Below are 27,183 nucleotides of genomic sequence, written 5' to 3' on the forward strand. Positions count from 1 at the left end.
ATATTTAAATTGGGAGATTTACAACTTCCTACAATATTAACCAATAAATTCTAAGTTCTTTGATCCATGCTCGTTTGAAGACAAGTAACACAAATGAATATTTCAAATATATATTTTTTCTTAACTAAAGATATAGTGCAAAATTTAAATCAGGTATAATTCGTGATAAAACAAATAATTGATATACCTCTATAATCAGAGATAAATGATGGTTAAGTGTTCAGATAGTATTTACATTATATGACAAGGTATATTCACAGTTCAATGCTTAAATCATACTTCTATATTTTGAAAGACTAGGTAACCTGTAAAATAACCTTCCGTGACTTTACGGACTTAGTAAATAGCTTCCTGTAACTTTCACGGCTTTAGATAAACAAATTCTTGTTTACATTATGTTATCTCTTCTCAACAAACAGATCTCCTCTTACCCTCTTATGCATAAACAAAATGTTATATTATGCAATAGCTTAATAATTTGATAAAGGCTTGTGTTAAATTTATAATGAATCTATTTTTACACATACTTCATAATAAAACCATTGTACAAATCTAGCTTTAGCTTTATAAAGACAGACAAAACTGTATGTCTTTTAATATTTGGAATATAATTATTTCATACTGCAGTTAAAAATAATATAACTAAAATTGCCCTGCTATGTATATTTAAATGGTTTTAGTTGATGTATATGCATAACCATTCAATTACTAAAAGGTAAAATAAACAAATACGTTACCAGGTTCTGTCTGTTTGAGAAGTTTCCCGTAAGGTAATGTTGAGTCCCATAAGGACTCCTCTTCTAACCCCTACATGTTTGCGTTCAAGATCTCTCGCTTCCAGCTTCCTTTAGATGTAGAGATGAGTCCAGAGATAGAGATCCCTCTGTGTCTTCTCCAACACCTTTTTAACACACCCAAAAAGTGGGTGTGTATGTCACATTACTACATAACTGACTATGTCAAATGATGCTATGTTTAGGTAGGCTGCCATAGCAACCAAGTATGCGGCCATCTTGAGTAATAATTAACTTTTAACACTTACACTTGCCAAATACAGCTCCTAATGTCCTTCACAGTTAGGATCTCACATCTTGTAATAATATATATACATGTATAAATGGGTTTACACACATATATATATATATATATATATTGTATTTATTGGCGTATAACGTTTTTCCTGAAACATCCCTCTTAAAGTTAGGGTGCGTGTTATACGCCTGTGCGCGTTATACCCCGATAAATACGGTAATCAATACATAGCTATACTGTGAAGACATTTGAAAGGAACATTATTTAAAACAGACAATACCACAGTAATTGAGAATAAGCCTCATGGCTTCATTATACAAAGACAATATTATGCTGTTTTGTAACATTCTGTACCAATCCCCCCTTATCTACGGATGCCAAACCTTCAAATTTATGGTCTGGGATAAAGATACAGAAAAAAAATGCCTTCTTGTAAGGCAAAAAAACGCTGTAGAGATAGTGAACTTAATTTCAACTTTAGAAGGAAAATGGCTGCCCTTCTGTTCATAATATACATGAATATGAAAAATATGTAATATGTGTAATATAAAGGCCTATATGTATATTCTTTTAACCCCAAATGTTCCGACAAATCAATAGATGACTCAACATGAGAAATTTGCAAGATTAAGTCACTTGATAGTATAGCACTAATATTGGCTCTAGCAATATTCAATCAGGAGTCTAGCTTCCAGCAGAAGGATGAGCAAATGGTCTCTAAGGTACAGTCTTAGGCCGGCCATAGACAGTTCTATTTGAGCCATGCATGGGCTGGCTGATTGTACCCAAGTTGATCGAGCGATCAACTTGGGTACAGTCAGTCTGTTGGATTTTCCATGCAATTATTGTGATTATTCATGACCACTAGCAATAATTACTGTGTTTTCCTTGCCAGAACCGCTCCATGCAAGGTATTCCCCAATCACCACTAACAGTTTTGATGGGGGAAATGAGCATGGTTGCAGGAAAATCGCACTGTCTATGACCAGCTTTAGTCTTCTCCCAAGTATAAAAAAAACAGGGGAGGGGGTTGAATGGAAGGGTAAGGTGTCTGCTAGCACTGGCTCCCAACCCAATCCTGAGATTGTCACTACCTTGACAAGTAATACCATAAGCCCAGAGGGAGTGGATCAGGTAAGTGAGGTTTCTAAAAAATCCCACAGTTCCCAAATTCCATTATGAGTGTCTAGCGAATTGTTGAAGAGGCCTGTTAGATATTTCATCCTCTTTACTGTACATCCTGGTATGCAACTCAACCAAAGAGGGAGGCTCCTGTATTTTCCATTTAGTACAACTTGATCTGCCAGTACAGGATGATCAGTGGGCATGACCAATGGATATGTTGTAGTGTACACAGTTCCTGCTTGCATCTGGGGTTTGATACCAGTGAAAGAGGATTTTGTATTGGTTTTCTTTGTACAAGGTTCAAGTTGGGCTGGGGATGAGGATTTTATAGATTAGGGAGATTAATATTTGGAGGACAGGCCCTCCAGACAAGTCCTTTTGAACCTATCAATTTGGAGAATTGAAGGGAAGTTGTCAGGGATTGCGCATAGTGGAGTATTTGTAGATCGCTAAAGAAGGCCTGCCTAGGGAGATCATAGACTTCCTGCAAGTCCAGGAGAGAGCGCAATTTTCTGGATCTAGCATCCACCAATTGACCAAAGTTGAACAAAGCCTTTTCTTTCCAGATGTGGGACATCTGCAAGGTTAAATTGTCTGGGATATTGAGTGTGAAAAGGAAAGGGGTTGCTAGTGAGGCTTTTGAGGTAAGGGTATACAATTGTTGAGTCTGTTTCCATAAGGTTCATAGAAGTGAGAGAAAACAAGTGACATCACTGTTTCACAGCATGGAGTTTGGATGGATAGGGGCCAACCATAGCTTCTCCAAAATATTTAATGACATTTCAAAGGCAAGGCCTCCTTGGTCTCTGGAGTGTAAAGGACAGTTTTAGCAATCCTGTGTCTTTTGTACTTCCAGAAGAATTTAAAGGCTAAGTTCACTTTGCAGGTAAAAAAAATGTGCAGTTATTTTTTTTCTAAGGAGCCTTTTCGAGCATTGCACCTGCGATCAGCAGATTATGGGTGCAATCTTAGGCCCCTGCAGACTCAGCAGAGCTGTCTGCTTATACTCGTACAAGCAGAAAGATCAGTGGACCATGAAAGCGCTCAGCAGCACCCTCACAGCTCATTAAAAACTACAAGCCATAGACATGGCCACACGGTTTTAAAATTGTGACAGAGGGTGAGGGGAGGGGATCCTCCGCTCGCTGTCACAGGGAGGACCGATCGAGGGGTAGATGTTACAGATGCTGGAATATGTTACTTGTTTCACCCTAAAAAAGTGGGAAAGGTGTTCCAAAGGTGAATTTAACCTTAAAGCAAATTGGTTTGGAAATTTTTGGCAGGCGAGAGGACAGGATAGGAATGGGTAGTGTCTCAAAAAGATAGGGGGGTTTGGTCAGGATAGCCATTTTAAAGTTTTCCATTCAGCCTAGAAAGAAAAGTTAATGGGGTTTCCACCTAGAGAGAAGAGCATTCATGCTGTACAGAGGAGGGAAATTTTCCTATATAAGCATGTCCTAGGTGGGTCTAAGATTCACGCCTATGTGTTTTAAAGTGGGGGACTTCCAGGAATAAGGGAACAATTGGTATAGTTGTTGAAGTGTTTGATGAGAGCGTACTGAACTGTTCAAATTCTCTACGGGGGTTAGAGAGTGATATCTGTGGTTGGGAGGATGTCATCTGCAAAGAGAGATATCTTAAAGTCTCTAATATTGAACCGGGGTGCCTCATATGCTAGGGTTTTGTCTGATGTGGGCCGCCAGGGGTTCAATGCAGAGGGAAAAAAGAAGAGGGGAGAGCAGGCATCCCTGCCTGGTACTGTTGGAAATAATGAGAGGAGGGGAAGTAGAATATGGTGTTCTAAAGGACGCAGTTGGAGATGTGTATAGGTGAATAATGGCCTTCAGGAAGGGACCCTTAATTCTGACATGGAAAAGGGTGGGGAACAGTCACAGCCAGATAAGCCTGTGGGAATGTTAAAAGTAAGGTCAATTGCACAACCAATTTGTAATGCAAAACAAAGTGCAAATAAATAGGTTATGTGTTGTTAACTAAAAAAGTTCAATACGACTCAATGCAAGACAGTGTCCATTTCAAGTCGGCTGTGAAAAAATGTCTTCAATCAGAAAAACGAAGAAGCAGATCTTCATCATATGTTTCAACCAAGCAGATGAGAAATGATATGCAGAGGGGCCGCTTACCAAATTTGTTGGATTTCTGTCACAGAGAGCTCAGCACACAAGGGATCACTCAGGAAAAGCCACGGTAGCCGGTCACGTCTCCAAACAGATCCTCTCTTCCACCAAACATCAGGGAACTGCAGCCGATCATGTTTAAGTCAAAAGTAATTTTAGAAATGCCAGGGATAGCATAACAGGGGCCAGGTCAGACCACAAAATTTAATTTTGGAGCGGGTGCATACTTTCAAAGTAGGAGTGTTTACGAAAAAATGTGTGATTTGTGAGTGTGAGGGTTAAAAGGGAATTGTTTATCTGAAGGGTCGGCTGTTTGCCACACGTAAAACAAAGTGTTTCATCTGGTTAGTTGATGGAAAAAGGGTGTTTTTCCTGGGTAGATGAAGATTTCCCAATCTTCAGAGAGCACTTGTCTAGACAAGAAGAGAATAGCATGTTAAAGTCTACTCCAATAACCGGAAAATGATGAGATACTGCAAACAATAATTTGTAGACTTTAGTTAAGAAAGGTATTTGATTTGTATTTGAGGTGTAGATATTACAGAGCGCAAGATCTGAACCTTTCCAGGTGCTTCGAAGGATAAGGCATCAACCCTGAGGGTCAGCGTATAGTATTTTGAAATGGATGGTGATGGATGCGACCTGATATCTATTCTGCATACCCCTGCTTGGAAAAGGAAAGGCTTCATCTGGAATGATCACCTCTAGCACAAGATCAGTACCCAAACCTCCCATACTAAAGTCAGGATGGCCTGTAATGTCGATGTTGATGTTTGGCCCAGGATTCTGCTGACCGTGATCTTTGGGGTATTCGGTGACCTTACATGCAGGGTGCTGTACATGTCCAGGGCAGCGAGTCCCTTAAGGGAAGTCAAGTCTCTGAAGACCTTGTGGGGTGTGCCTGCTGTGAGGGGTGGCAATTAGACTTTTTGGATACAGAATGGTGAGTGCCTCTATATGTGGACAATGTGGCCTTTCCCCACTGTTCCCTGGTGTTTTAGGCTGTTAGGTGTTGGTAATGGTATGGGACTTGAGCAACATACCTCTGGCGCTCAAAATTGACAGATCAGGAGCTGCATCATTTACGCGTGTCTACGCATGTGTGGGTGACAATTCAGTAAGCCATGGCATGGAAAGCCCCTTGATTGACGTCTGCATGATGGTGCTGGGGAAATTGGTAGCAGCTCCTTTTCAAAGTTCAGTTTCATTCGTAAGCTCTACAATTTAATACTGTATCCTGTCAATTCAGGACAAGAGTCTCTGGATCTGCCAATACATCTGAATTCCAAGACCAGGTTGGCTCTGGAATGGTCGTACTCCACACAAATACTGAATAACAGAAGATCCTTTCTACTAATGAATTGGAAGGTTTTGGCAATTGATGCCAGCTTGTCAGGCTAGGATGGTGTTTTGGAGAACCTCTGTTCAGGGAACATAGTCACCAGAAGAGCGGATGTTGCCAATCAACATCCTGTAACTTCAGATGATTCGGCTTGCTCTCCTACACTAGTCTGTCTGTCATCGGGGTCCCCCCGTCGGGGTGCAGGCAAACCATGTCACAGCATGAAGGAGTGACAAGGGGTCACGCTGCTCAGAAAGAAGTAAAACTGAGCTGGTCTGTGGCAGAGATTCATGGTCAGAACCCCTCTGTTGTGCACATTCCTGATGTGGTAAACTGGCAGGTGGACTTTCTCAGCCATCAACAGCTAAATATGAGAAAATGGGCCCTTCACCTGGAAGTGTTTGCAGAGACTTTACTGCTGTAGGGGACACCAGATGTGGATTTCTTGGCTTCCGGATTCATCAATAAGCTGGACAGGTTTGTTTCCTGGACCAGAGATCCTCAGACTTTTGCAATATCTATTTTCCCTGAACAATGCCTTCCCTCGACTGCCGCTCCTTCCTCAGCTGTTGCACAAAATAAAGGTAGAGGGCATTATGGTGATTCTGATTGTACCTGTTTGGCCAAGAAGAAAGTGTTATGCAGACATTGTAAATCTCTTGACAGACGAGACGCGGGCTCCTCCACATCAGTCAGAATTGCTATTGCAGGGATTAATCTCCCATCTTTACAGTTGCTGGCTTTCATGGTGTATTTTGGCTTCTTTCTGTCCTCAGGCTTTAAGTAACATCAGGGGAAAGATCTTGGCTGTTCTGTTCCAAAGCCCTCATTCCTTGGTAAAAGCCTTTGTGCAGGATTTTCACCTGTATGCCCTGCTCCCTTGTCTCTTTGGGACCTTGATTTGACCTTGTCTGACATCTCCTTTTGAACCTTTCCGGAGGTTTTTGGTTGCCATTACTTTGGCTGAAAGGATCTTTAATTTGGCTGCGATTTCCTGCAAGAAAACATTTCTGATTCTTCACCACGATGGTGTTGAGGCCTTACCTAAGGTGGGTTCTTTGTTCCATCTGACTCAGGGCATTGTGTTGCCATCTTTTTGTTCTAAGCATCCTAATGAGAAGGGTATAACATTCTAAAGAGAAGGTGCTTCTCTTCTTGGATGTTCTAGCTGTTCAAGTTTCCTCACAATTGGAGGGTCCTCGCAATTGTCAATGGTCGGGCTGCTTCTCGATGCATTTCTTCTACTTCCTGGTCAAGGTTCTTTCCACCAAGAGTGTCAGTGCTTCCTGGGTGATCCAGCAAGGATCATATAGTATAAAGTGACTAAAGCGCTGATAAAAAATTGAAAAATGGGATCCCAATACTTGTATAATAGATGAGTAGGTAATTAAATGATAAAAGCTGCAACTAGGTAATGGTGTTTCCAAACACTGTGACAAATAAAATAAAAAATTGTATAATTGCGCTAAAATCAACCTATTTAAATACCAATCACGCCTGTGAAGAAAGTGCTAGTGCAATAACTAAATGTAAATGTAAATATAAAAATAAAAAACATCCAAGGTGTATTGATAAATAAATATCAAAGGAATTGCGTGAACGTCCACAAACAGGTGCAGATGAGCTGATTTGATCATTGGATAATCACTGCAGATAGTTCCTAACATGCAGCATTCACTACTGATTGCAAGCTCAATATTGACGGATTCGGATGCTTGTTATAACGGTTCCAAGAATGCTTCAGGTATCACGGTTCTCAAATGAATCAGAAAGAATAAACATAGCGCAATATGCTGATATATGGACTCTACAGTGTACATAAAACTCACACGCAGTCAGATAAAAACCAGCGCATAGTACGATCAGATACGATACTGAGCTCCTCAGTCTCCTGGGTCTCATCACTAGGCTCCTCCCCTAAGCAAAAGCGTAGGGGAGGAGACTAGTGATGAGACTGAGGAGCTCATGTCAGTGCTTTGGGACATGCCAAATAATATTCATGACTAAGTTTTCGGTGTCCTGTGATGTACTTAAGAAATTTTTAGTTTTTTTGGTTTACCTGTAAAATCCTTTACTTGGAGTGCATCACAAGACATGGAGATCCCACTTCTCTAGTCTGTTCCTTATTGCTATTAAAGTTAGTGTTCACTCCTCATCAGCGTGGATCACTTAAAGTAGGTCAGAATGCATGCTATCAAACCCACGTAGTGTAAAATTCTTATTGAAACCACAGTAAAATTTACATTGGTGTTATCCTACAAACTCTGAGATGCACATAGCAAGCTTGATAATAAGCTTCATATTGCCTGGATGATATTTCAGCTTGGCGAATGTGCATTTATATTCTGTTGTCTGTTATTTTTATAGACAAATATAATGAATTTATCGAAGCTAATCGCCTGGAGAATTCTAGCGAGAGGATGAAAAGGCTTCGCAAACTGGTAAAAAGAAAGGAATTATACTTATTCTGTTATTGCTGTTCACAATTTTGTTTTATGCAGACCATAAATAGGAATTCTTTCATGATTGAAATGTCTAGTATTTAGTAATCCTCTGTGATCACAAAGCACCCTGCAGCAATCTGCAACTTGTTGCCTTGACATTAATAAAATCCAAATTTTTGTTGTGTGGATTCAATATAAAATATTTTTCTTAACATCCATTTGAGAGACACAAACATACATATTCGTTAAACTATCAGTTATGCGGACTACAGGAAGATGTAAAAACAGGCCTCAAAAACTGAAGACTAGCCATTGAAATTTGGCCAGAGGATAAATCCTAGAAGTCTCTCTAGTCAGTCAACCAGTCCAAGTATTCCCAGTTCATTTAAATTGGTTACCTCAGTGCAACTGCCATGTCCCAGCTGTGGCATACCTGGATACACATTTTTTACCAGCACAGGGCTTTGTGTATCATGTTAGCCTAGTATAGGGATACATTGCTTCAGGTCCAGTGCTGTGATTTTCATAACCCATGTCATAGACTGATTGCAGGGGCTTCAAGTGCCCTTCTCCCGTTTCCTAGGTTAAAGTGGTTGTAAACCCTTACATATACCCAGTAAAGTGACTAGCCTCAGGTGATACCAGTGCTAATTTTGGCAGCAAATTTCGTTTTAGTCTTAGGCATTTTAGTTTTAGTCCCATTTTAGTCTTTGCAATTGTTTTAGTTTTAGTCGTATTTAGTCGACGAAATCTCCAGTAGATTTTAGTCGACTAAAATGTCCTATGTTTTAGTTGACTCTAATCTCCAGTACATTTTAGTTGACTAAAACTAATTTTGGTTGTCTAAAATCTAATGGGTGTAATTTAAAGGGGTTGTAAAGGTAAAACATTTTTTCCCTAAATGGCTTCCTTTACCTTAGTGCAGTCCTCCATCACTTACCTCATCCTTCGATTTTGCTTTTAAATGTCCTTATTTCTTCTGAGAAATCCTCACTTCCTGTTCTTCTGTCTGTAACTACACACCGTAATACAAAGCTTTCTCCCTGGTGTGGAGAAAGACCTCTTGAGGGGGTGAGCAGGAGTGTCAAGACACTCTCTAATTTGCAGATAGAGAAAGTAGCTGTGTGTTAGTGGGCGTCCTGACACTCCTGCTTGCCCCCTCCCCCCTCGAGAGGCTTTCTCCACACCAGGGAGAAAGCCTTGCATCACAGTGTGTAGTTATAGACAGAAGAACAGGAAGTGAGTATTTCTCAGAAGAAATAAGGGCATTTAAAAGCAAAATCGAAGGATGAGGTAAGTGAAGGAGGACTGCACTAAGGTAAAGGAAGCTATTTAGGGAAGCATTTTTTTACCTTTACAACCAACCCCTTTAAATTGTAATGCATTAGTTAACATGTCTCTACAATTTCCAAACTCAGTATATACTGCTGGAGTGAAAAATCAAATATGTTATTATTTATGGTATTAAGTTATGAACATGCACCACAGACCAGTGTTAATTTTGAAGTCAAATTTCAATTTAGTTTTAGTCTTTATCTTTTGACTAAAATTGCATTTTAGTTTTAGTCATCTGAATTGTTTTAGTTTGTCGTATTTTAGTTGACTAAAATAGTATTCATTTAGTCTACTAAAATGTTTTAGTCGTCTTAGTCGACGAAATTAAAACTGGGTGATACACAGAGATGAAACCTATTCTTCTACATAAGTTGTACCTGTTTTATGAATGAATGAATGACTTGTATAGCGCAACGCATGCGAACTGAATCGCCTCTGGGCGCTTTTTCCAGCCAGTATCTGCTTGGTTGGTGCAGTCATTTTTACCCCGTAGGATCATGACACGCTAGGGACACACAGTCATACACACATATATACATATATACTGGGCCAATTTGGATGAGATCCAATTTACCTACCAGCATGTCTTTGGAGTATATATACAGCCATCTCTTCTCTAAGCTGATTGGAGTGAAGAGACACATCCCCTTCACACGGCTTACATGAACAGAGATGAGGCTGTCACTCTGCTGGAGGTCCCTCCCCTGTCACAATTTTTCTCTTGTCAGGAAAACTTGTGCTGATAGCAGAGGAACGAAGCAGCAGACAAAAATGCTCAGTGCTCCTAATTGAGACAAGTACACACTATAGTATAGAGGGGATGTCTTTTGTTCATATTTCATGTCTGAGGTTTACAGCCACTTTAGTTCAGACGTGGCCCTGCCATTTTTCATTGGAAGTGGTGCCTAATCTTTACCAATTCTTAGTAATGAGGAATCTTAGAGTGGTGATCAATTGCTGACTAATCTGTCTAAGCAGAAGAAAACAGTCTCCTCCGTTATCAATGTGGTCTGAGGCTGACGCTTAAAGTCCAGATGCTGGACATTTGCCCCCCAGCATCTGCTGGACAGTTTTTAACACTATAGCATGGTCACACCTTACCTCAATCATTATAATCAAGTACAATTTAGAGTGCAGTTCAACGTTGATGTTAGTTGTGGCACACTGCATTAAACAGCCCATTTAAAAAAAATTGTCTGAAAGGCACCATTAACACCTGAGCGTCGCAGTTTTAGGCAGAAACACAGCGAATAACACTACCTGTGATTATAGTTGCCATTAAAAGTCCCCACTACAGTTCTCAGATCATTAGATGACCTTGATCAAGAGCTGGCTGATCAGAACTCCCCCCAGCATTGCCACTAATCCCAGGTTCCCGCCAGCACTGCCACTGATCCCAACTCTCTGCCAGCACTGTCACTGATCCCACCCCTCACCAGCACTGTCACTGATCCCACCCCCCACCAGCACTGCCACTGATCCCACCCCCCACCAGCACTGCCACTGATCCCATCCCTCACCAGCACTGCCACTTATCCCACCCCTCACCAACACTGCCACTGATCCCACCCCCCACCAGCACTGCCACTGATCCCACCCCTCACCAGCACTGCCACTGATCCCACCCCTCACCAGCACTGCCAATGGTCCCACCCCCATCAGCACTGCCGCTCATCTCATTCTCTCCACCAAGGAGTAAGAGAAGGAATACAAATAGAGAATACATGGAAAGGAGAGAAAAAGAGGGGGAGGAACAAAGAAAAACGGTAGAGAAAGAATAGGATTGGGAGAAAAAAACAAGAAATTAGGATATAGAGAGATAAAAGGGAAAGCAAGGAGAACAAAGAGAAAGAGTGGTACAGCCTAAAATTTACCATAAAGGGTTTTAATACTGTACGAGTGGAAAGGACCCAGGGAGCATTAAATGTCCGTGGGTTAGGGGGCGCAAATTACTTGGCCTGCCTTGGATGCTGACAACCCACGCTATGAAAATAATTTTGCTGTTAGGGGTCCCCACAACTTTGGAAAATGTATCAAGGGGTCACGGCACTAGCACGGTTGGGAACCACTGCCATCGAGAATAATAGATTTTTTTCCCCTTCAGCGTTTTGGAGCTTCAGGCTTAAAGCTAGAAAATGTGAATGGTGCCTAACACGTGACAATCTGGGACAGATGGCTTTCTTTTATAGCACAAAACACATGGCACATGTGCTGTGGTTCATTGCAGTATGTGTGTATTTTGAAGTTTTGTTCGGGTGCAATTTACAATGAATCGTACCTCAGCACATATGATATGCTTTACCGCGTGTGGAGTTATGTGAAAACTGAACTCTAGGTGAAAAGCTAAAAACAAAAATGACATGCATATAAGGCAGCTGTGTTACTGTATGTGTATTTCTGTCCACCTAGTCCTGAGATTTACACTGTTCTGCCACACAACAAAGAGATTTACACTGTTCTGCCACACAACAAAGCACTATCTAGCAGGGGCAAAGATCAGATTTTCTTTGTTTCAGTTCAATATTTCTAATATTTACGCTCTTCAGCTGGTTGAGATAATTCCCTCTTCTCTATCCTATTTGCATTCTCCCTGCACTGTAGCACCTGGCTCCTTGTGCTGCTTCTTCCTCACCCTTTCTAAGCTCTGCTGTATAGGCACTGAAAAAGGCTGATGCCAGATCATATTAAAGTGCTTATACTGCCTCCATTAAACAAAAGTGCATTTGACATTTGTTTTGGTAATATTAGTATTAATAAATACAGAACAGTACTATATTGTATGTTTTATGTTCTTATTTTTTATATGTAGTATATATTATATTTTATTATCTTTTACATTAAGATCCAAGTGCAGTACTTTTGTTTTCATTTTTTTGTGTACTCCATTGTTTGTATTTCTTTCTCGCACTAGAAATTCTGATTTCTGCTCTTTGTTCTCAGATTCAGGAGCTCCCATTTTACTATTATGAGACACTGCGATTCCTAGTTCGACATCTAAAAACAGTAGCTGACCATGCAGAAAAAAACAAGGTAGGCATTTTTTGGACACACTAAATGCAAAATGACTTATTATAATGCGCAAAATGAAACGCATGCCATTCTATACACCAGACCAGCATTTATTCAGCATCTCTTTATTGTAGCAAGAAACTGTCATGATTAAATTTTCACCTTCACAGAATCTTTGCTTATTTTAATTCAGATGGAGCCTCGAAATCTGGCTTTGGTCTTTGGCCCTACGCTTGTCCGGACATCTGAAGATAACATGACAGACATGGTGACACATATGCCAGATCGATATAAGATTGTAGAGACGCTGATCCAACATGTAAGCAGACATCATATAGGAAATGAGCAGAGAGTAGGCAATTTTTAGGTAAACTGTAAGATATGTACATGTAGATTTTCTCACTCTGCAATATATTAGTCTGCATCTATATTTAACTTTACCGTGCTCTGATCTTCATCATCCCATATGATTAGATTTTCTACAATGGGTTTTCACTTATGCACTTCTATTGGAGATGGGCCTTACACTGTAAAGCCCGCTTGCAGCCGCTGATGTCATAGGCGCATGCACTCTGAAGGTTCAGAGCTTCTTGCCGGAACTAAGGGCACCCACGTGCTTCGCGACTCCGGCCACTCACAGCGCAGGAGCCCATGGACCCAGAAGAAAGAGCGGAGAAGATGTCAGCCCTCTCAGCAATGACCGGGCACCGCTGAAAAAGCTTTTTTCGAAGGTACATGTGTCAAACACAAGGCCCGCGGGCCGCATATGGCCTGCCAGGCCATTTTTATGTGGCTATTACACCTCTCCTGCAGCTGCAGCAATCCCCTGGTATCTGTCCCCACATTTTATGAGCAGTTGGCAGCAGAGAGGAGGACATAACCCCTACAGATCCTGCACCTCTGTGCAGTCGCCTTATGTCTCCACCTCCCCTGTTCTCAGCATTCACCAGACTCTGTCAGATGGCTCCAGCCCTCTGGTCCTCCTCCCAGACCCTACACTTTTTGCTTCCCAGCTTTCCTCCTATATTCTTACTGGCAGCAGTACAAGGCAAGGGGGTGTACAGTAATGTACGGAATGGTGGAAGGGGGGGCGTGGCCAGGCAACAGATGTAGCAGGACGCATCTCTAGTGAGCTCTGCCGAAACTCTGATAACTACTTCTGCGGAATTGATTTATATTGCTCTACACAAGATACGACGGGTGTCAGAAGATCCCAGAAACACGGACATTATCGGCTCTCTCCCTCCCCGATGTCTTCCGCAAAGAGCCAGAACTCTGCCAAGCCTGCAGACCTCATGTGGAGCCGGGAGCTCCTCCACGTCCCTTCTTGTTTAAAGAGAAACACAGGGAGGCAGCTGAAAACCTGTTCTCCATGCCGCTCACCACGGATCCCGCGGCTTCCTCCAGCACACCAGAGGATTCATCCGGTGGAGTGTCTGAGGCAGATGACACAGTGCCCTTGAAAGACACCGCCAGCTCCGGCCTTGTATGGGACACAGTGAGTACCCCAGAGAGGGTGTCTACTAGGCCTCATGTCCCCACTAGCCCTAGTATGGAAGGAGAACCCACACTAAGGGACATCACTTTTCTGAGGCAGGATGACCAAAAGGTGAGGGAGAGGACATCTGCTTTAGGGGAGAGAGTGAGTTCCATGGAGGATGACATGGCGCCCATGCAGAGGGACCTCACATATAATAATCATCTCGTCGCACAACATTCTTCCCGCTTGGAAGATTTAGAGAATAGGATGAGAAGAAACAATGTGAGAGCGATTGGATTGCCGGAAAGAATAGAGGGAAAAATCCTGTGGAGTTCATTGAGAAATTGCTGATTAATGCCTTTGGAAAGGAAGTGTTCTCTCTCTGTTTTCTGTGGAACGTACACATAGGGTGCCTGCCAGGCCTCTGCAGCCGGGAGCTCCTCCACGCTTGTTTAAACTCCTTAATTATAAGGATAGGGATGCTATTCTGCACAATGCTAGAATAAAACTGGCAGCCCTGAAAATTGATAACACCAAAGTGTCTCTTTTCCCAGACTTCTCCGCTGAGCTGCAGAAACAACGGGGCAAATTCATGAATGTCAAGTGCCGCCTCAGGGATCTTGACTTAAAATATGCCATACTGTACCCTGCCCCCCTACGAGTTGAGGTGTTGAGCTCAGTGCAATATTTGGATTCTCCCTCCGCAGCTGCACAATGGCTGAACCGGGAAGAACAATCGTTCGCAACCTGCGTCCTGCTCCTCCATGAATGGCATCGTACGACCCTTACGCATCATGTCTGTTAATTCCATTTTTCTGTACCAAGGTGGAGAATGCTTTTGTTGCAAAGGTACTTGTTTCTAGCTGTTGAGAAGTTACTAAGACACTAATGTGCGCTTCCACTGTTGCCCCCAGGATGGTCTGGTACAGGCCTCTCGCAGCCCCTTGGCAAGACAGTCGGTTTCCTTATATTCATGTTTTATGAGACTTCCACCATGACCTTTTTGTTTTTTTCATTTTTTTGCGTTTTGTGACCCCTGCCTCCCACAACTGTAGAACGGACAATTTCCCCACCTCCTTTGATTTGGGTACATTGGTATATGTTTCTACGTGCTTATTGCTCTAACTACCTGGTCTATACTTTTATTGCACATATAAATCTTTTTCCTATCTTCATTGTTATAGAATTGCAATGTCTAAGCTAACTAGATTTTTGTCCTGGAATGTACGGGGTCTGAACAATCCTGTCAAACGTCTGGCCGTGCTTCGCACGATCAAGAGGTTGGGTGCGGATGTGATTTGCCTGCAGGAGACTCCTCTCCCCTCGACGCCTACTCCAAAATTTGCCTTACGACAGTTTTGTCATCAATACCACGCTACTCATTCAGTGTACTCAAGGGGAGTGAGTGTCCTGATAAAACAAGGTATTCAGTTTTCCTTTTATAGATGCTAAAATAGGTCCTGAAGGTCGTTGTATATTTCTTCTGTGCTCCCTTTATGGGACGAAATGTGTATTGGCAGGGTTATACATTTCTCCTCCGTTCTCGGCAGGCCTCCTCAAAAATTTAGCTGACTTTATGTCCCGTCTTCCGGGCATCCCGGTACTGGTCCTGGGAGACTTCAATAATTATCTAGATTATGAGAAGGACAAGCTCAGATCTCATCTAGGTGTCTTGCCACTGGGAGGGCAAGGCCCTACTCCTTTTGCTCGCCTTCTATGGGCCTTACAGATGTTTGGAGAATGCGTAGCTCGAAAGCCAGAGTATTTTCTTGTCATTCAGCCTCAGTGGGGGGGGGGATCTATCTAGGATAGATTTGGGTTTGGGTAATGAACTCCTGTTGCCCATGGTTGACTCCTCTCAGTACCATCCAAGGCAGATCTCGGACCCGTTCTGGCTGTCTCTCCTACCAGACCCTGACCCGATTCCGGCACTTCCAGCTGATTTTTTTAAATACAATATGGGTTCCGCAGATGTGAGTACGGTGTGGGAAACTGCTAAAGCCTATTTACGCGGTCAATTCATTATCCCAGATTAAATCAAGCACTAAGGAATGGGAAATGATAGTCCTAGCAGAGGTGCAGCGTTCAGAGGCTGATTATGTTGCTGACCCCACTGATAGTACCAGGAGAACATGGTTAGCTACTCAGTCTATGCTCAAACATGTGTCCCTACAGTTAGCGGAGAATAAAAGATTCTTTCTACAACAGAAACACTTTGAAGAGGGTAAGAGAACGGGCCATATATTGGCGCTTGAAAAATAGTTATTAATATCTAATATTCTTGTATCTCAAGGGCGTTTCTGAATGAACAGCATTCATAGTCAGGTTGACTTGAAAATAACGTGTGAGTTTATTATCACACAGGTGGCATCATAAACACAATGAAAAAATGATATTACATTTCAGTTCAGTGTAGGTAAAAATATATAAAATAGAATAGATGGTGCTGCAGCAAGCTTATGAAAGCAAGTGACCTTCATACTAACAGCTTTAGTCTTCCATGCTGTCTTCTTAGAGTTACCAAATTGAAGAAGAAACAGGAAATGACTTTCTTAGACTTCTGGTCTGTTCTCCTTGTCAGTCTGAGTAAATATGTCAGTGTTATCTTTCAAAGTGGGTGTAAGTAAGTATGTCTTTGTGTGTGTGAGTGTCAGTGTGTCGTGCCTTCTTAAAGCATAGCTTATACATAGTGATGAAAATAAGTATTTGAACACCCTGCTATTTTGCAAGTTCTCCCACTTGGAAATCATGGAGGGGTCTGAAATTGTTATCGTAGGTGCATGTCCACTGCGAGAGACATAATCAAAAAAAAAAAATCAAGAAATCACAATGTATGATTTTTTTAACTATTTATTTGTATGATACAGCTGCAAATAAGTATTTGAACACCTGAGAAAATCAATGTTAATATTTGGTACAGTAGCCTTTGTTTGCAATTACAGAGGTCAAACGTTTCTTGTAGTTTTTCACCAGGTTTGCACACACTGGAGGAGGGATTTTGGCCCACTCCTCCACACAGATCTTCTCTAGATCAGTCAGGTTTCTGGGCTGTCGCTGAGAAACACAGAGTTTGAGCTCCCTCCAAAGATTCTCTATTGGGTTTAGGTCCGGAGACTGGCTAGGCCACCCCAGAACCTTGATATGCTTCTTACAGAGCCACTCCTTGGTTATCCTGGCTGTGTGCTTTGGGTCATTGTCATGTTGGAAGACCCAGCCTCGACCCATCTTCAAAGCTCTAACTGAGGGAAGGAGGTTGTTGCCCAAAATCTCGCAATACATGGCCCCGGTCATCCTCTCCTTAATACAGTGCAGTCGCCCTGTCCCATGTGCAGAAAAACACCCCCAAAGCATGATGCTACCACCCCCATGCTTCACAGTAGGGATGGTGTTCTTGGGATGGTACTCTTCATTCTTCTTCCTCCAAACACGGTTAGTGGAATTATGACCAAAAAGTTATATTTTGGTCTCATCTGACCACATGACTTTCTCCCATGACTCCTCTGGGTCATCCAAATGGTCATTGGCAAACTTAAGACGGGCCTTGATATGTGCTGGTTTAAGCAGGGGAACCTTCCGTGCCATGCATGATTTCATGACGTCAAACCATGACGTCTTAGTGTATTACCAACAGTAACCTTGGAAACGGTGGTCCCAGCTCTTTTCAGGTCATTGACCAGCTCCTCCCGTGTAGTCCTGGGCTGATTTCTCACCTTTCTTAGGATCATTGAGACCCCACGAGGTGAGATTTTGCATGGAGCCCCAGTCCGAGGGAGATTGACAGTCATGTTTAGCTTCTTCCATTTTCTAATGATTGCTCCAACAGTGGACCTTTTTTCACCAAGCTGCTTGGCAATTTCCCCGTAGCCTTTTCCAGCCTTGTGGAGGTGTACAATTTTGTCTCTAGTGTCTTTGGACAGCTCTTTGGTCTTGGCCATGTTAGTAGTTGGATTCTTACTGATTGTATGGGGTGGACAGGTGTCTTTATGCAGCTAATGACCTCAAACAGGTGCATCTAATTTAGGATAATAAATGGAGTGGAGGTGGACATTTTAAAGGCAGACTAACAGGTCTTTGAGGGTCAGAATTCTAGCTGATAGACAGGTGTTCAAATACTTATTTGCAGCTGTATCATACAAATAAATAGTTAAAAAATCATAAATTGTGATTTCTGGAATTTTTTTTTTTGATTATGTCTCTCACAGTGGACATGCACCTACGATGACAATTTCAGACCCCTCCATGATTTCCAAGTGGGAGAACTTGCAAAATAGCAGGGTGTTCAAATACTTATTTTCCTCACTGTATGTTACAAATGGACGTCATTACCTCATTACAAAGTTAGAACCTTGTATGGCACACATTAATTTCTGCTTTATTCAGCAATATGTTAGAGTCATATGGAGTTTGATTGACAAGCACACATGTGGCACTCTATACTTACAGTGGTGTGCTAATGATGTAACGTCATAACAAGCATCTCCTAATATATTACTAACTATAACTTTATTATAAAGTGACTATATACTAATACATATTAGTATGACTAAGATTTCACTACACTAACTTAACCACTTAAGGACTGCCCAATGCTGATATACGTCGGCAGAATGGCACGGCTGGGCACAATCACGTACCTGTACGTCCTCTTTAAGTGCCCAGCCGTGGGTCCAAAGCTCCGTGGCTGCGGACCCGTGGCCCTGATCGCCGCCGGAAACCCGCAATCGGTCACAGGAGCTGAAGAACAGGGAGAGGTGTGTGTAAACCTGTTACCTGTTCTTTACAGTGGCACTGTCATTGATCGTCTGTTCCCTGATATAGGGAAAGGCGATCAATGACATCACACGTCCAGCCCCGCCCCCCAACAGTTAGAAACACATATGACCCCTTCAGTGCCCCCTAGTGGTTAACTCCCAAACTGCAATTGTAATTATGACAGTAAACAATGCATTTTTATAGCACTTTTTGCTGTGAAAATGACAATGGTTTCCAAAAATGTGTCAAAATTGTCCGATGTGTCCACCATAATGTCACAGTCATGAAAAAAATCGCTGATCGCCGCCATTAGTAGTAAAAAAAAAATTATTAATAAAAATGCAATAAAACTATCCCCTATTTTGTAAACGCTATACATTTTGCGCAAACCAATCGATAAACGCTTATTGCGAAAAAAAAAATAGGTATAAGAATACGTATCGGCCTAAACTCAGGGGGAAAAAAAAAACGTTTTTTTATATATATTTTTGGGGGATATTTTTTATAGCAAAAGGAAAGAGAGAAATCCCCCAGGGTGGGGCTTTAACGTTTTTTTGACTTAATAAGTTGTTACCGTTAAAGCCCCACCCTGGGGGATTTTTCTCTTTCCTATTCAATATAGGGGTGTTGGTAATACACACAGGTTTTCCTTGTTGATGTTTTTTTACATTTATTATAGCAAAAAGTTAAAAATATCGATTTTTTTTTTCAAAATTGTCGCTCTATTTTTTTGTTTATAGCGCAAAAAACTAAAACCGCAGAGGTGATCAAATACCACCAAAAGAAAGCTCTATTTTTGGGGAAAAAAAGACGCCAATTTTGTTTGGGAGCCACGTCGCATGACCGCGCAATTGTCAGTTAAAGCGACGCAGTGCCGAATTGCAAAAAGGGGCCGGGTCCTTTACCTGCATATTGGTCCGGGTCTTAAGTGGTTAACGAGATATAAACAAGTATATTATTTATCTCACTACGTAAATACTGATCTATTCTGGAGGTCTATTCTTGTCACCCTACACCAGGATTCCTTATATGTCATATCTCAAATTGCTAACCAGAAATATCCAGCAATGCTCAGCTTTAGATTGAAGAATCATGTCATATCAATTGATCAAGGTCATTCACTCATACCTAATTATTATGATTAATCGTAAAACCAAATATGTTTTGCAAGCTTGCCATGAATATAATATAACACCTATAAGTGCTGAATTATGATTTTGAAATAATATTCTAACAGCGCTGCTGGCCAAATCACAACAACCCCCCTCGCATTTCGTGGCAGTGACCGATACTCAGGGTACACCGTGTTACTCCACCCAGTCCATTATGGACTGTTTCACTAAATTCTTCCAAGACGTTTACACATCCAAAGTTCAACCCTCTCCAGAGGATCTCCATTCCTTTTTGGATAGATACCCCATACCTCATTTGTCCACTTCGGCTGTGGCCCTACTTAATGCCCCATTAACTGAGAAGGAGCTTCTAGAAGCATTAGCACATGCACAAAATGGGCGAGCTCTGGGGGCTGACGGCCTGCCATCCGAGGTGTATAAACGCTACACTGAACTGATTCCAACCCTTTTAAAAGTTCACAATAAAGCATTTGACACTGGCATACTCCCTCCCTCCATAAATGAGGCTCTTATTGTGGTGTTATTGAAACCTGGAAAAGATGCCATGTCCCCGGATTCGTACAGACCTATCTCCCTGCTCACGTTTGACCTTAAACTTTTGGTCAGGGTCCTGGCCACTAGATTGGCCAAATGTATCCATCACATGGTACATAGGGACCAATCTGGCTTCATCCCAACAAGATCCACATCCCAAAATTTACGTAGATTGTTTCTCAACGTACAATTACCTGTTGACAATACTGGTAATCTTCTCTCTGGACGCAGCTAAAGCGTTTGACGGTGTTGAATGGCCCTATTTACGGGAAGTGTGAAAAAGAAGAACAAATGTTGCTAATCTAAATAAGTGAATGGTGAGCAGCTACACAACAATGTGACAAAAATTTGACAAGTGGTAAAAGAAATATGTAGCGCATTAGCGCTACATATTTCTTTTACCACTTGTCTAATTTTTAATAATGTCACCTAGAGTGACAAATAGGTGATAAACATATAAGTGAAAAAACAGCAATAAATGTGCAAATAAATGTCCATCAATGAATAAATGAAGAGCTGAAGAACATATGGCCACATCTATAGTCATAGACAGGACATTCTTCCCAGCAAAACGGAGTAGATGAAATACTCTTTACCAGATGGAGAGGATCTGCCTGTCAGCGACAACAGATCGTAAACGCATGGATGGTCCCCAATAGGATCCACTCGACTTGACAAAGGCCGGATGGGGGAGGTAACACGGGATACCCGGATGTGTTTCAATGGTCCTGGACTGGAACCTCTCGGTGGAAGTGATTCGATCAGGGTCAAGACCAAAGACAGAGGCAAAAAAACCTTTACTCCAGGCAGATGGTGCGTAGTAGGAGAAAGTACCCGCTCAGGGGTAAAAAGGCACAATGGTGAAACTTAAAACCTTAGTCCAGCGGGTCATGCAGGAAAAAAGTAAAAACAATGCTCCGGATGGTGCAGGTAAAAAAGCATAGGTTTTATTGTAATAAAACCAAATAATAACATAAAAGTGATCACAAAAACAGATAAAATGGAAGATAAAAAGCAATATGAGGAGTAGGCGTACCAAGCCCTACATGTTTCGTCCAACGGGGTGCCCCAGTTGAAGTCCCGTTGGACGAAACGCGTAGGGCTTGGTACGCCTACTCCTCATAATGCTTTTTATCCTCCATTTGTGCCGAAGAGGGGACAATGGGTGGAAATGGTCAATAGCTTGCTCATACGTGAAAAACTTACTTCTCAACATCGAAATGTCATGAAAAAGTTCTATTCAATGTGGCAACCCTGACTTGACACCCCTGGGCTAGGTCCTGCCCAACTGGTGAAGGATAGACTTTTGCAAATATAATGTGGCGAGTTCAGAGGCATGGTCATATGTCATAACATCTCCCAACGCTTTTCGTGGGGTCTATGGATAGGTCATGGTGGTTCCTTCCTTCTAAACATTTAATTAGTTTATTAGCTGTATGTTATTTGCAACCACTAGGGTTGCCAATGTTTGTTCCTATACGCTCTATCCACTATCGTTCAGATCGTTTCTCTATTATTTTTGATAGTCCAGGACCGATAGTTCAGTTTATTGGCAGTCAGTGGAGAAGTGTGTGTCAGTGAAGAAGTACATTGGCAGTCAGTGGGGAAGTGCAGGTGAAGTGGCGGTCGCAGAAAGTGTGCAGTGGTGGTCTGGTGAACTATGCAGCGCTGAAGTGGCAGCCAGTGAAATGTGCAGGGGTAATGGCGGTCAGGGGAGAAGTGCGGGGCTTCCAGTGCTGATCAGTAAAGTGTGTTGGGTTTCAATGGGAAAAGTGCATGTCAGTGCAGTTCAGTTCAGTGCAGTTCAGTGTTGGTCAATTGATAAGTGTAATTTGCTTGTTGAGTATAGTACACATGTATTATGCCACAATAAATAGCATTCATGCTTTATGGTTATGTTTGAAGGCATTGGTGATGCAGATAAGTGTATTCTGCTCTAAGTACATATTGTTCCTTATACTCTCTGTAACTCACTGCTATTAACTCTTCCTCTCTGTTTGTGTTGCAGTCTGAGTGGTTCTTCAGTGATGAGCATGAGAAAGCTGAAAAGGTAAGTATGCTCATAGTAAACAAACAAAAAACTGCTCTAAAGTGCTCCAACGCTCATAAATACAGTATACTGTGAGGCAGCTGCACTCATCATGTGATTTTAAATTCAGTGTTTATATAGTAACCTACTCATAATCTCAAACTCATAATCTTCTTTAATCAGTGTGAATCTCAGTGCCCAATATCCTTCAGTGGCAACATGTTGTGATGAACAAAGTCCTTCATTATGTAAAAAAACAGCATGCTTTAAAGGATGTGTGAATTCTCCACTCAAAACAGTCCATCCAGTGCTGCTCTACCTGCACATCAGACTGCTTACCAAAGCAATAGATCAATAAAATGGAAATCAATACTCACAAGAATTAAAAATCAAACTGCATGACACAGAACCGACGATAACCGCTATCAATAAAATGGAAATCGATACTCACAAGAATTAGAAATCAAACTACATGACACAGAACCGACGATAACCGCTGCGCTCCGCCCTATGCATGTTTCATCACAAGGGACATCTTCCTAGACTCCCATGTCCCAATAGTCCCTTTTCATAATAACTAAATAAACGACTTGGTGAGCCATATTCTGGCCACCGCATTTACAAACCCACATCTTCAAGAAAAGAAACCAATGACGAGAAGGAGGAGATCCGACACACTGAAGGCTGTCAGCCCTATTCAAAAACCCTTGGGTAGATAGGTTAAAATAACAAACAATAGTCACATTGGAGAAAATCCAGTATGCAGACTTAGTGACAAGTGACTCTGCAGGGAAGAAAAAAGGCAGCCCCATCTAAGAGTGGCAGCATGCGGCTTTATTTACAATGTCCTAAAAACTTACATAGTAGTAGGTTTGCTCGTCAGATAGGTAAGTCACCGCTGTGGGCAGGCGGACAGCCAGCGTTCCTCGTCAGGGAGAGAGGATGGAGTCCTCGTCAGTGTGGGTAGGCTCTTCCTGGAGCTGGTCCGAGATTCCTAGGTGGACAGGGATCAAGCCGACGTCACTGACGGTGGGCGTGGCACACATTCAGAGCATGTGTGCTCCTTCAGGCCGTTGAAGGAGCAGGAGACTGCCTGAATAAGAAGCATGCATGCTCCAAACGCGTGCCACACCCGCCGCCGGTGACGCCTATGATGTGGACTTGATCCCCGTCCACCCAGGAATCTCAGACCAGCTCCAGGAAGTGCCTACCCACACTGCAGAGGGCTCCATCCAGTCTCCCTGATGAGGAACACCGGCCGCCCACAGCGGTGACTTGCCTATCTGACGAACAAACCTACTATGATCTTGTAAGTTTTTAGCACATTGTGGTCATTAAAGTCACATACTGCTACTCTTCGATGGCGCTGCCTTTCTTCTGGTCTTCCATGGAAAGAAACCAGACAATAATCCAAACAAGGAGTTTCTTAGGTTGCTCCACCAGTTTGGGAAAGATCTTAACCCTAAGGGATAAAGCTCTCTTGCAGATGACCTTAGGGACATCAGGAAGGTATTACTACATTTAATTAATTTCGCATTGGAGCTGTGATTTAGCATGAGTCTACCAGGCCAGGGGCTGATAGCGTCTAATATTTGTCATTGATATTGGCCAGAGGTTGATGAGCTGGAGTTTTTGGCAAGGATATGTTAGAGTGGCCATTGGGCTCATTCCTTGTTTAACCTCTATTAACCTTTCATTATTTGGGGTCAGTATTTTCATTATGCTGATAAAGTCTTATGTAAGCTTCAGTGTGCAGCAGCCCCCCTAATACTTACCTGAGCCTATCTTGATCCAGATATTGCACGGGACTCTCCCTCCTCATTGGCTAAGACTGCAGCGGGGCACCATTGATTCCCGCTGCTGTCAATCAAAGTCAGTGAACCAATGAGAGAGAGGGGGCAGGGCCGAACAGCAGCTCTGTGTCTGAATGGACACAGAGCAGCCAGTAAAGGGTTAATTGACCTACATGTATACATCATCAGAGTTTGCCCCTGTCGCACACTCTGCTCAAAAGGGTTCCTGTATTAAAATGGGAGCCAGTGAGATCAGCTGCAAACGCTGGAGATTGATCGGAGCACTGTACTGCTCACCCTGGCAGTCATGATCATTTAACCGCTTTGGCGTTTTCTAAAACTATAACCTGGAACAAGTAGGCAAATTCAGAGTTCTGACATTACTCTGATTTATCTGTATGCTTTTTGCAGGTCAGTTACTCAAAAAGTATAGAAGCCAGAGACAAGTAGGAAGCTGACATTTTCAGAAAGCGGTCAGCAATGGCAGCCTTCTCATATAAAGAAAAAAACAAACATGTTATACTTATCTGCTCTGTGCAATGGTTTTGCACAGAGTAGCCCCGCTCCTTACCCTTTTTGGGTCCTGGTTCCTCCCCTCTGCCAAGTGCCTACAGTAGCACACCTTTTGCTATGGGGGCACTCAAGCAGGCTCGCTCCCGGGCAACGCTCCTGTGAATTGGTGACTGCTATGTAAGCCAGTGAGGAGAGAGAGACCCGGGTGACCCACTGCTCTCATGCACATTGCTGGATCAAGATGGGACGAAGTATAGGGGGGAGCTGCACCCAGTAGGTTTTTTATTTTAATGCATAGAATGCATTAAGTTAAAAGAACCTTCTGCCTTTAGAACTACTTTAAAGGAGTTGTAAAGGTTTGTTTTTTATTTTCTAAATAGGTTCCTTTAAGCTAGTGCATTGTTGGTTCACTTACCTTTTCCTTTGATTTCACATTTTAAATGTTTTTTTTCTTTGTTTTCTTTGTCTGAATTTCTTACTTCCTGTTCCTCCTTCGTAAGCTGTTCTGGCTGATTAACCCCCATTGATGATGGGGGCAAGCTTACTAAGGAGGAACAGGAAGTGAGAAATTCAGACAAAGAAAAAAAAACATTTAGAAGGGAAATCGAAGGAAAAGGTAAGTGAACCAACAATGCACTAGCTTAAAGGAGTTGTAAAGGAAACATTTTTTTTTTGCCTAAAATTAATGTCTGCAAGGTAGACAGACAGAATAGTGTAATGATTCTGTTCAAAAACAAGTAAATACCTATTAAATTCCTTCATCTATATCACCTCCGGCATTCTAGTTTCTGTTCTCTCATTCACTTCCTGGTTTACATCGCTCGTTCATGTAAGAACTACATTTCCCAGTATGAATTGCGGCACGCCCAGTAATTCACACCTCCTTGAAGTCTCTAACACGTAGAGAGCGTCCTGCCACACAGATGTAGTTCCCAGGAGGGGGTGAGCACGTCACTGACCACCGCAGTAAAGCCTCCCTTCACGGTGGTCAGTAAAATCAGACAAGCAGGAAGTGAACAGAACAGTGAAGAAATAGAGCAACTTCTGAGCAAAAACGAACAATGAGGAAGTGAAAAGAGGAATGTCTGCAGGTAAAGGATGCTTATTATGGAAAAAAAATGTTTCCTTTACAACCCCTTTAAAGGAACCTATTTAGAAAATGAAAAACGAACCTTTACAACCCCTTTAAAGGATCACTAAACAAAAAAAAAATTTGGGCTAAATAGCTTGCTTTACCTTATTAGCAGTCTTGATTTTATGTCCTCATTGTCCGTTTTTGCTTTGAAGCAGCTGTAATCCTTTGCTGAAATCCTCACTTCCTGGTTCTCTGGCTCCATAGTAAATTTCTCATTGGAGCTTCTCACTGTGGTCTAAGCTGTGTGTCTAAAACTCCTCAGAACCAATCCGATTCATTTTAAAAACAAAACACTGCCCTGGATTTGTTTGTTTTTGTTCTGTGTGTCTCTTTACTTCACATAAACATGAAATCAGTTTAAAAGCTAAAGTGAAACTAGAGGCACATTATATGATAGAATTTAATCTATTTTTCATCATTTTTAAAAGGAATCAGTTAACTTTTATGTCTCTATACCCTGTAAACAGTCATTTCAGCAATTTTTTTTGGGCATTTTGATTGATCGTTCAAACAGTCATTTAACCACTTAAGGACTGCCTCCTGCACATATACGTCGGCAGAATGGCACGGCTGGGCACAAGCACGTACAGGTACGTCCTCTAAGTGCCCACCCGATAGCCACTGGAGTCCCGTGATCGGTCCCCGGAGCTGAAGAACGAGGAGAGCTGTGTGTAAACACCGCTTCCCCGTTCTTTACTGTGGCGCCGTCATCGATCGTGTGTTCCCTTATATAGGGAATCACAATCAATGATGTCACACCTACAGCCACACCCCCCTACAGTTAGAAACACAGATGAGGTCATACATAACCCCTTCAGCGCCCCCTTGTGGTTAACTCCCAAACTGCAATTGTCATTTTCACAGTAAACAATGCATTTTAAATGCATTTTTTGCTGTGAAAATGACAATGGTCCCAAAAATTTGTCAAAATTGTCCAAAGTGTCTGCCGTATTGTCGCAGTCACGAATAAAATCGCTGATCGCCGCCATTAGTAGTAAAACATTTTTTTTATAAAAATGCAATAAAACTATCCCCTATTTTGTAAACGCTATAAATTTTGCGCAAACCAACCGATAAACGCTTATTGCAATTTTTTTTACCAAAAATAGGTAGAAGAATACGTATCGGCCTAAACTGAGGAAAAATATTTTTTTTTTATATATTTTTGGGGGATATTTATTATAGCAAAAAGTAACAAATATTGTTTTTTTTTCTAAATTGTTGGTCTATTTTTGTTTATAGCGCAAAAAATAAAAACCGCAGAGGTGATCAAATACCACCAAAATAAAGCTCTATTTGTGGGAAACAAAAGGACACCAATTTTGTTTGGGAGCCACGTCGCACGACCGCGCAATTGTCTGTTAAAGCGACGCAGTGCCGAATCGCAAAAAC

General features: G+C 42.0%; 1 protein-coding gene across 2 annotated transcripts in view; it reads left to right on the forward strand.

Moving 5' to 3' along the window:
- The window catches only part of ARHGAP23 (Rho GTPase activating protein 23), a 259,682-nt gene that overhangs the window by 185,874 nt on the left and 46,625 nt on the right, over window positions 1-27,183 (forward strand). For both annotated transcript variants that reach the window (XM_040329852.1, XM_040329853.1), the window contains exons 18-21: window positions 8,002-8,075; window positions 12,354-12,443; window positions 12,616-12,741; window positions 22,330-22,371. In XM_040329852.1, the coding sequence (XP_040185786.1) occupies window positions 8,002-8,075; window positions 12,354-12,443; window positions 12,616-12,741; window positions 22,330-22,371 (332 nt within the window). The remainder of the gene's footprint in view (window positions 1-8,001; window positions 8,076-12,353; window positions 12,444-12,615; window positions 12,742-22,329; window positions 22,372-27,183) is intronic.

This window comes from Rana temporaria, chromosome 12 (genome assembly GCF_905171775.1).
Source record: "Rana temporaria chromosome 12, aRanTem1.1, whole genome shotgun sequence".
NCBI lineage: Eukaryota > Metazoa > Chordata > Amphibia > Anura > Ranidae > Rana > Rana temporaria.